The 10,230-nt window shown below is 54.2% G+C and overlaps 1 protein-coding gene across 2 annotated transcripts; it reads left to right on the top strand.

Annotated features, from left to right (window-relative positions):
- The first annotated feature begins 25 nt into the window (after window positions 1-25).
- FXYD7 (FXYD domain containing ion transport regulator 7) lies at window positions 26-9,944 on the top strand. 2 transcript variants are annotated; one of them, XM_043600782.1, is made up of 6 exons: window positions 26-220; window positions 4,931-4,960; window positions 7,132-7,206; window positions 7,352-7,385; window positions 7,555-7,595; window positions 9,536-9,944. In XM_043600782.1, the coding sequence occupies exons 1-6, from the start codon at window positions 190-192 to the stop codon at window positions 9,556-9,558; spliced, it is 234 nt and encodes a 77-aa protein (XP_043456717.1). In that variant the 5' UTR covers window positions 26-189; the 3' UTR covers window positions 9,559-9,944. The 2 variants fall into 2 exon arrangements, with proteins under 2 accessions (XP_043456717.1, XP_043456716.1); XM_043600781.1 differs by having other exon boundaries at window positions 27-220; window positions 7,352-7,394.
- The last annotated feature ends 286 nt before the right edge of the window (window positions 9,945-10,230 follow it).

Raw genomic sequence — 10,230 nt, 5'->3', positions numbered from 1 at the left:
TCGGCAGTGGGCGGGGGCGGGGGCGGGGGTGGCCGGGACGGGGGCGGGCTCTCCGGGCCCCCATTGGCTACGGCACCCCCCACACGAGGGCTCCCCCATCTCCCCCCGACATCAGTCCGTCCCGCTTCCAGCTGCCGCAGCCGCGCCTTCACCACCTCGGCCTCCAGCCGCCCCCTGCTCCGGTCCGGCATGGCGACCCCGACCCAGGCCCCCACAAAGGGTGAGCGCCGCCCGGGGAGAGGGCGCGCGGGTGAGGGTGGGGGAGGCTCCGGGATCTCAGAGCTTAGGAGAGAGGATCTAGGGAGATTCCAGTACCGAAAAGGGAGGGGAATGGGGAAGGGGGTGTCCGTTCCTTCCCAGGGCGGAGGCCCCTGCAGCGCACCCCTTGGCGCCCCTCCAGGCCTCTTGGACACCCCCTCCCGGTGGTGTCGTTTCTGTGCGGGACCCGCGGTTGGAGAGCGGCAGTCCCGGGAGAAAGGATGCGCGGACCGGTAGCTATGGCAACCAGGCGGCTGGTCCTGCACAGCGGTGGTAGTGGACGCGAAGGGACGGGCTTCGAGGGTGGGAACGGGTGGGTCTGCGACCACAGAGGCTCTGGCACATTTCAGGGTCTCCGAGGTGGGCAAAAGGAGGGGGTCCACGTCCCTCTTTCTTCCAGCCCTGGCGCCTATGGTGGGTGTCTCCTGAAATCTCTGACAGGCAGGTTCAGCGGGAAGGAGGGAGAAAGACGGAAAGACAGTGGGGGAGAGAGCTGGAGGAAGTGAGAGAGAGAGGGAGAGAGGAGAGAGAGGGAGGCAGAAAGGAATGTGGAAATTGAGAAAGCCTGAGAGAGAGAGAGAGAGAGAGAGAGAGCGCGAGCACGAGCAGACCCCGAGTCAGAGATGCAGAGAGAGACCCGGGAAGAGCACCGATATGAGACTGAAAGATATTCAGAGAGTGAAGGGGAAGGCGGAGAGCAACAGAAAGATGCAGAGAAAGAGAAAATCAGAGACAAAGAGACAGAGAGGCGGAGAGAAAGACATAGAGCAGGAGAGAGCGATGGACCCACCGCGCGGGAGAGAAATGGAGATAAGGAGGAGCGCCATGGGGTGGGGCCATGCCACTGCAGGGAGCCCCCTTGGGCCAGAATGGGTGGCAGGACCCTCCTTCCCAGCCCACATCCAGGGGTGCTGTCTGGTCCGGGAGGTGCACTCGAGCGTGCACACAAATGTCCCTCCTCACCCCCATCCAGCCACACGGCAGTTTACATTTCACACCCCTTAACCCAGTTATTCACCCACTTAAACACCCACTGCCCCCTGAGAGCCCCCTTTCTTGAGCCCGCCTCTGCAGAGGAGCAAAGGGAAGAATGCTTTAATTGCGGGGGGGCGGGCGGGTGGCAGGCGGAGGGTTTCCCGCACAGAGAGCAGGGCCAGAAGGGATAGGCCAGTGGTGCCGAGGAGCCCCTGGTGGTGAAGGGAACCCCAGTTCCACTCCGATCTCTCCTTCCCTGCCCCCTTTCCCGGCAGGCAGGGGCTGCTGCACTGAGCCATATCTGCAGAATTTGAAGCAGGGCGGGGTGGGGGGGCTGCAGAGGCTGGAAGCCACCCTAGGGAGGGGGGGCAGGGCTGAGCCAGCAGGCCTGGCGGGAGCCCAGGGCTTCTTTTCGCAGAGATGGTGGTTAACAGGATCGATGGCAGCAGACGGGCAGAGGTGGGAGGACAGACGCCTCACCATTCCCCCCCCCCCACCTTTCCCCCAGTCATAACAGAAGGGGGGACCACAGGTCTTGGGAAACCCCAGGGAGGGGGGCGGAGGAAGAGCATGTTGTGTGTTGCACCACTTAAGCTGATTAATGGATTGTTGGGGGGGGGGCACAGTGGAAGGGGATGAGGGCTCTTCCACCCCGTCAGAAAGCAGGAGGGAGAGTTGGGGGCAAACAGAAAGGGGGTGCAGGAGCATGACTGGGCCTGGGGTCCCACCCTTGAGAAGAACCCTGGGCTTGGCCAGAAGCCAGCCCTGCAGGGGCAATACCGGGAGGTACAAAGGGAGCAGAGGGAGTCAAGATTGGCCTCGGAGTTAGAAACCTCAGCCCCAGGACCCCACCTAGCCTGGGGTGCCCAGACCCATTACCTCTCTTCACCTCTTAAGTTGCCCCAGTTGCCATAGCAACCACCTCCTTCCTGATGTCTCCCTGGCAACTGGCCAGGAGTGGTGCACATTTCTTCTTCTGCCTCCTGGCTCCACCCTCAGCCCAGCCTCACCCCTAGGAACCAGATTGCTGGGGTGGCAGGGACCAGAAGAGGGACTTCTGCACAGCGCACGGAGCACCCAGGGTGCAACCAAAGAGGATCCTGGAGCAGGTCCTCACCCAGTGGGCTCCCGCTGGCTTGGGGAGGCAGGCTGTGTGGAGACCCAGGGGACGAAGCAGGCTAGTCCAACCATTCCATCTGTGATGCAGCTTTCTGCAGCCGAGCAGGGCTCACATTCGTTCAGTCAGTCAGTCACTCATTCATTTATTCATTTTAGAAAACTTCTTTGGAAGACTTTTGTAAATGCCAGGATTAACAGCAGAGGCGTCAAAGCAATGTACTCTCCATCTGGTGGGGGGTGGGGGGAACTAAGCACACATGACTCTAAAATCATGTTTCCCCAACTTGATGCTTTCGAGGACCACCTTCACAGTTTTTGTCCTATCCAAATGCTCCCCACTCATGTTCATTCCTTTTCCTTTAAAGGATTAACTTCTTTTTAAAAATTTTTTAATATTTATTTATTTTTGAGAGAGAGAGAGAGAGAGAGAGAGAGAAGGAGATCATGAGTGGGGGAGAGGCAGAGAGAGAAGGAGACACAGAATCAGAAGCAGGCTCCAGACTCTGAGCTGTCAGCACAGAGCCTGATGTGAGGATCAAACTCACAAACCACGATATCATGACCTGAGCCAAAGTTTGACACTTAATGACTGAGCCACCCAGGCGCCCCAGGATTAACTTTAAAAACAAAAAACAAAAAAAACTAGGGGCGCCCGGCTGGCTCAGTCAATAGAACACGCGACTCTTGATCTCGGGGTTGTGAGTTTGAGCCCCACGTTGGGCGTAGAGATTCTGTAAAAATAAAAGTCTTTAAAAAAGTAAATAATTTAATTGGCTTCATTTTGTATCACCATCACAAATGGAAAATCAGGATTTTTTTTTTTTTTTTTTTTTTTTGCCTTGCAAGTATAAAAATGATCTTCAAGAAGTGATTCCACTTTTCTGGGCCTCGGTGTCCTTGTTTGTGGAATGAAATGAAGATAGCACCTTAATTCTGAGAGTGGCTGTGAAGATTAGGTGCATTAACACCTGTGAAGTGCTTAGACCAGGACCTGGCACGGAGTCAGTGCGATCAAATGCTGGTTAAACAACTAAAGGAGAAAACCAAATAATGTCACGAAATTCTACCTAGATATCGTTGCCTGCTGAAGGCTCTGAGCCCAAGGACTGTTTTCTCTTGGGAAAAGAGGGACATTAACAAGGTGGAAGGTGATAAAGACACGTCTGCGCCTACCTAAGACTTCCTCTTAGAAGACCAGACAGGGAACTGAGAAGGACGAACTTACACGTTGTGTGAATCAGTGTTATTCAGAGTCTGGCCTAAGTGCCCCTATACCAGTCAGTTGAGGCTAGAGTTGCTCTGGTAACAAATAGTCTCAAAAATCTCAGGGGCTTCTGACAACCAGGATTCTCACTATGTGTCCATCACGGGGTGACCCGGGCTGTCTACTCACCAAAGAAAATGGGAACGGCCACCCTCTCGAGCATTCATGTCACCAGACCAAAGGCAAAAGGGACCTCTTGCATGAGCACTTGAAAAGCTCCAGCCTGGAAGAGACATTGACACTTCCACTGACAGTTCATTGGCCGGAATTAGTCCTATGGTCTCCCCGCAAACTCAGGGCAGCTGCCATCCTTCCCTGAGGCTGGAAGAGGGAAGAACACTAACGACAGTGCCTGGCATTGCCCCTGACATTCCTGGTTCCCCTCCGCTAGTGGTGCATGCTTTGCAGAATTCTGCTCTAGACAAGACGGAATGTTCTGAGAGCTGTCAGAGGAATTAGGGAGCCATCGAGATGGGCTTCTTGCATGGAAGGATGGTCTGAGCTCTCCTGAAGGGGAGTGTGGTTTGGGACAGGGGTGGGGAAAAGTAAACACACACACACACACACACACACACACAGTTTATCCACAAGTTGGCATTTCTGAAATTGGAATGAGTCTTCTAATGGATGGGTATGTTTCATATGGTAGAATCACATACTTACTCATGCATATACACACACACACACTGAGAAAACTATTACGAAATCAATTTTGAATCTTAAAATTGATGATGTCTTAGAAATAAACAGCAAAGCATATATTAAAGATAATGTAATAAGGTATATTCTAGGACAGCTCCCCTGTGTTGGATTTGGTGGCAGGAGGCACTATTATGAGAATAATAGCCACAGTGCCTGACTTCTGGAGCCGTCAGGTGACTGAAAAGTTTTAGGGAATATTCAGGGGAAGCCGATGCACTCAGCAGTTTACCAGTGGGATACCGGTTTACCAATAGCATGTGCAAATGGGAGTGGGTATGGGTTTTTTTGGGAAATGCGTCCATAGTCTGCCTCAGGCTTCCACAGTGGGCTAGGACCAGGACCGTCACGTACAGTTTGGTAGGTTGTGCACTGCACAAGGGAAAGTATTGACCAATGGTGTGAGTCGGTCTGGAATCCAGCCTATGCTCCTCTCTTCAGACCTTGTGTCCTGCTATGAGGCTATATCATTATTTAGATCAAAGGGTGTCTTTATTTGATTTCTGCCCAGAAACCATTGGGCCAATGGCCCCATCTGGAGCCTCAAAAATGTTAAGAAATCCAGTGTTGAAATATTTTTTCCCTCTTTCTCTTTTCCTGCCTTCCTTCCCACAGTTCCTCAGGAACCTGACCCATTTTACTATGGTGAGTGGCAGATTCTGATGAGGGTACCCTGGGGCTGGATAAAGGGGTGGTTGCAGGTCCCCACAGGTTATTGCTAAAGTGGCTTCAGTCATGCCAACATGATACCTGCTGGACCACAGGCCATCTGAACATGTGGATTCAGTTTCTATCAGCGAGGTTCATGGAGGGCAGAATCAGATTTGGGGGAGGGGGGTGGTACCCTCTCTGGGTCTCCTTCAATCTTCACCAGAACTCCAGGCTGGTATGTTTTGGTCATCAGAAAAACATGACCGAGGCCAGGCTTCCTGGATTTAGATCCTGGCTTATCCACTCACTAGCTGTGTGGCCTTGAGCAAGTAACTTTTCCCCTCTGGGCTCTTCTGTAAATAAGGAACAGTAATAGTTTCCACCTACGAGGATTGTGGGAAAGATTTATTTGGATGATGCCCTGAAACCATCCCCACAACACCGAAGCTTAAAGAAGTCACCCCCAGGTCTAGCAGAGCTGGCCCCAGTTCCCTCTCTAAACACTCCCTTGCCCTCTCCCTTTGCTCACTCATACCGTTCCTCCAATACGCCAAATTCTTTCCCACCTCAGGGCCTTTGCACACGTGGTTCCCTCTGCCAGGCATACTCCTCTTCTAGCTCTCCATTCAGCTGACGAAGGCTCCTTTTCCTTCTTCGGGACTCAGCTCAAATATTGACTGCTCTGCTAGGAGAGGCCCTTCCTGACTCTCTGCCAAGAGGAGACGCACACACCTCTAGCCATAGTCACATGGCTCAGACGTTTCATTTTGTTTTTCAGTGCTTTGTCACAATATGAAAGTCAATTCCCTGAGGCAGAGGCCTGGACATTGAGTGTGTGCTCCATACATTCTTAATTCAATAAATACTATCGACCCTTGAACAACGTGGGGGTTAGGGGGTGCATGCAGTTGAAAATCCACATATAACTTTTGACTCCCCCAAACTTAACTACTAATAGCCTATTGTTGCCTAGAAGTCTCACCGATACCATCATCTATTAACATGCACCTCGTATGTTATGTGTTCATATACTGTGTTCTGACAATAAAGTAAACTAGAGAAAAGATGTCATTAAGAAAACTCATAAAGAAGAAGGGCACCTGGCTGGCTCAGTTGGCAGAGCATGTGACTCTCGATCTCAGGGTCACGAGGTCAAGCCCCGGGATGGGCGTAGAGCTTACCAAAAAAATAAGAAATAAAAAATATATATACAATAATGAAGAGAAAATACATTTACAGTGTGTTGAAAAAAATCTGCCTATGAGCGGACCCGCATGTTGTTCAAGGCCTGTAGTTACTGTGGTGTATGAGACAAGGATGCTTCTCATGAAGGAAAATAAAGGAAAGAATGACATTATAAAGGGTTGAGGAGAGGAGGTGAAATTCTAAATGGACAACCAAAGGTTTCCCTGACCTTTGAATAAAGCCCAGACATTGGTAACGAAGGAATATTTGGGGGAGGAGCTTTGAAGCAGAGGAAACAGCAAATACAAAGGCCCTGAGGTAAGACCCTGTCTGATCTGCTCCAGGAATGGCAGAGGGACCGATATGCCCGAGGTAGGGGACTGAGGGAGAATGTGGAGGGGGTGAGGTCTGAGAAGGAACGGGGACCAGGTGATGCAGGGCCATGTGGGCTGTGGTGAGGACTTTGGCTTTTCCTTGGAATGCAATGGAAGCCAGGGTGGGGTGGGGCCCTCTGAGCTCCGGAGCACCCGGATCTGACTTAGATGTTAACAGGATCCCGTGGCTAGGGGGGCAAGGAGACCACAGTGCAGGCTGCTTCCTGCAATGATTCGGACAGGTGACAGTGGTGGACAGAACCAGGAGGAACCAGCTGTAGAAGGAGGTGAGATTATATAGATGATGTAGATATCATGTATGTATCATATACACATGTATGTATATATGATGTAGAGGAAGGTTTTACGTATACACAAAGAATCTAGAGAAGGGTAGAGGGTACAGAAGGGTAGAGACCTTCTAGAGAAGGTCTAGGGACCAAGCTCCGCTCGCCATCCTCACACTAGCCCACTGGGGGAGCCCCCGGCACGGCCTGCAGCATCCCTGGACTCTGGACCCTGGCGGGGCAGACTTGAAGCCCGGTCGAGGCTCCAGGGAGGCCTGAGGCGCTACCCCACATTGACATCCCCCATTATCTTCCCCAGACTATGACACGGTGCAGACTGTGGGCATGACTCTGGCCACCATATTGTTCCTGCTAGGCATCCTCATCATTATCAGTAAGTGTGACCCTTTCCTGGGCTCCGAAGCCCCTCAAAGGAGGCTGCCTCGGGTTGGGGGGGCGTCGCTGGCCACCCACCATTTCCCCGCTGGCCTTTGTCCAGACCCTTAATGTCCCGTCTCGTTGTGTCTGTCTCCTAACAGGCAAGAAGGTGAAGTGCAGGAAGGCGGACTCCAGGTCTGAGAGGTCTGGCAGCAGTGGGGAGAGAGGGGGAGAGGGGTGGGGGCGGCCTGGGGTGCGGGGGCACTTCCAGAACAGAAAGTCCCCAAAGCCTGCCCCGTCCTTCCTAGTAAGCCCACGGCTACCGGATTTCTTTATGCTTTTCTCTCTCTCTTTGTTCCCACAGCCCAACATGCAAATCCTGTAAGTCGGAGCTTCCCTCCTCAGGTGAGGGCTTGGGAGTTACGGTCTGGGAGGAGAAGACAGACGTGGGGGCCGGAGGGGGAAGGGGAGCGGACGTGGCAACTTCAGTAGGAGCTGAGGCCCCGCAGACCAAAGAGGTTAAACCATGGAGAGTCAGTGGGATGTGAAATGTCTTAGAGTCCCCAGTGCTTCCCAGAAATGAGTACAGAGGCCCTTGACAGCAAGGATGAAATGATCCCCCAGAGGAGAAAGCCACAAGTCTGCGAAGAGAGGGGCCCCACTCGGGAGAAGGACTTGTGAGGTCCGGATGGGGAAGGACCGGAGCGCCAGAGGAGGCAGGGAGACAGAGTATTTTCCAGACTTCATTGTTCAGGTGGGAAGAAGGAGGATGAAAGGATCAAGAAAAAGGAGGGGAGGGTCACCTGGCTGGCTCAGTTAGTGGAGCACGGGACTCTTGGTCTCAGGGTTGTGAGTTCGAGCCCCACATTGGGTGTAGAGATGACTTAAAAAGAGAAAACAGGAATGTGGAAAGGGAAGAGAGGGGGAAGGGGAAAAGGGGCGAGGGAGGGAAGGAAGGAAGGGTTCCTGGATAATTGTATCAAAATAACAAAAGGAGAAATGTATAGAATATGGATTTTAAAAACTGACCTCGGGAAAGAGAGAATATGGCGATGTAAAGAATATGAGGGTGGCAAGCACAGACAAAGAGTGAAGAGGTTGGGGATGAAGGGGACGGAAGTGTTAGAGGGGATGGGGCAGTGGAGGGGGTAGTGGTGTGGAGGGAGTGGCAGTGTGGGGGGTGAGGGGTGTGGAGGGATGAAGGGGTGAGGGGTGGGGAGGGGGTGGGAGACATGGGGGTGTGAGGGGGTGTGGAGTGGGGTGGGAATGTGAAGGGGTCAGGGGTGGGGAGGGGGTGGGGGTGTAGAGGGGTGAGGTATGTGGAGGGGTGAAGGGGTGAGGGGTGTGTAGGGGGTGGGGATGTGGAGAGGGTAGGGGTACGATGGGGTGTGAAGAGGTGAAGGGGGTGGAGGGGGTGCGAGAGCGTGGAGGGGGTATGTGAAGGGGTGAGGACTGCGGGGGGTGTGTGTGTGATGAGGTGTGAAGGGGTGAGGGGTGTGGGGGTGTGGAGAGGGTGTGGAAGATGGACAGAGATTAGGATGCAGGGGGGAATAAACCTTAGATGCAAGATTGTGACTCCTTGGGGGTGTTAATTGAATTATGTAAAAATATCTTGACCTGCTTTTAGTGGGACTGCGTCCTTTCCAGGGACGTCTAAAAACCAGAAGGGAACCTCTCTGCCTCTCATAAAGGTCTTATAACTAAAAAGTGGGCCCGGGGGTACTCAGTGCTTGGGGGGATTTGGTGTGGAATTTCATGTGTTTTGTTTCATATTCTCTTCACGAGATTAAAAAACCCTAACGGGGCACTTTATGGATAACTGGGGGGGGGGGGGGCAAGGTCTCGGATTATGCACGGGACTGTGACCCACTACAGCTGAGCGATGGTCCCAAGTGGGTGGGAAACGGGGGAATTCTGACTGCGTCCAAATGTTGGGGAGATGGGGTGTGGGAATGGGGTGGGGTGTAAGAGGAGGTTGGGGACATAGGAAGGGAAGAGAGACTCTTTCTGGCAGGGGGACATCCCAGAAAGTCCCAAGCTGGGCCAGGGATCTCCAGCCTCATCACAAGTGTGTTCCCCTCCATGACTGTGTCCTGTGGGGGCGGACAACAGCCACACAAGTGTCCCTAAACGGAGCAGGCGTGGTAGGCAAGACAGCTCCTCAGTGCTAGCTCAAGGGTGACAGTCCCTGGGGGGTCTGGCTTTCAGGAGATGACGGGGGGGGGGGGGGGGGGGGTGCCCACTGGCTGTGGGTGGGGGAGGGGTGCACCTCTCTGGTCGCTGACTGCAGCTCTCTGACCCTCTCTCTGTCTCTCTCTTTCTCTCCTCCCGACCCCGGTCCCCAGCCCCTGGAGGTGGCGGTGTGTAAAACCAGCCCTGGGCACCTCCACTGCTGTCCCTGCCTGAGTGCGGAAGCCTGAGGACCGGGTGGAGGCGGTGGGGACCCCAGCCTTGCGCCGGGGAGCGCTCCCCCGAATGAGCCGCCCCACCCACCCGAGGCTGGAGCCGCTGCACCCCGCTGCCCCTCCCCAGGTCTTGGCAATGACGATCCCCCAAAGAGCCCGTCTGCATCCCAGATCCAGGGACTCAGGCCTCCAGCTCCTGGGGTCCGGGAGTCCAGCCGCAGCCCCCCAGAATCCCCATGTACTGCTCCCCTGCACCTCCTCGTCTCCCCTCCGACGATCCGATCCGTTTCCCTGCACCCTCGGTGTCTATGTCTTGAGCTTAATAAATGTGCATTTGGGTTTTTCCCCCGTTCTGTCTGTGAGTTCTCATCTGTGGGGACAAAATGGGCAAAATTCAACGTGGGGGAGCTCTCTCCCGTCCCCAGCCTTCCCCCCTTCTTCTCTCTCTCCTCCCCCAGGGCCCCAGTGGCCTACCCCCTCTCCGAGCCCCCAGAGCTTCCCCTCCCCTGCTCGACGCCCCCTCCCCGGTTGCTCTTTACCGTCTCTCCCACCCCAGACCCAGGAGTAGACACCCCGCCCCCGCTCCCCTTCCTCCCCAAAGGAGCCCCACCCACCGAGACCTGCCTGCGCTCTCC

This window comes from Prionailurus bengalensis, chromosome E2, assembly GCF_016509475.1.
Source record: "Prionailurus bengalensis isolate Pbe53 chromosome E2, Fcat_Pben_1.1_paternal_pri, whole genome shotgun sequence".
NCBI classification, from domain to species: Eukaryota; Metazoa; Chordata; class Mammalia; order Carnivora; family Felidae; genus Prionailurus; species Prionailurus bengalensis.
This window is presented reverse-complemented; position numbering and strand designations above follow the sequence as displayed.

Excerpts from the sequence above, each read along its gene's own strand:
- FXYD7 (XM_043600781.1), top strand. The coding sequence starts at position 190 with ATGGCGACCCCGACCCAGGCCCCCACAAAGG. Across the intron at positions 221-4,930 it reads GACCCAGGCCCCCACAAAGG|TTCCTCAGGAACCTGACCCA; the intron begins GTGAGCGCCGCC and ends TCCTTCCCACAG. Across the intron at positions 7,395-7,554 it reads GCGGACTCCAGGTCTGAGAG|CCCAACATGCAAATCCTGTA; the intron begins GTCTGGCAGCAG and ends TTGTTCCCACAG.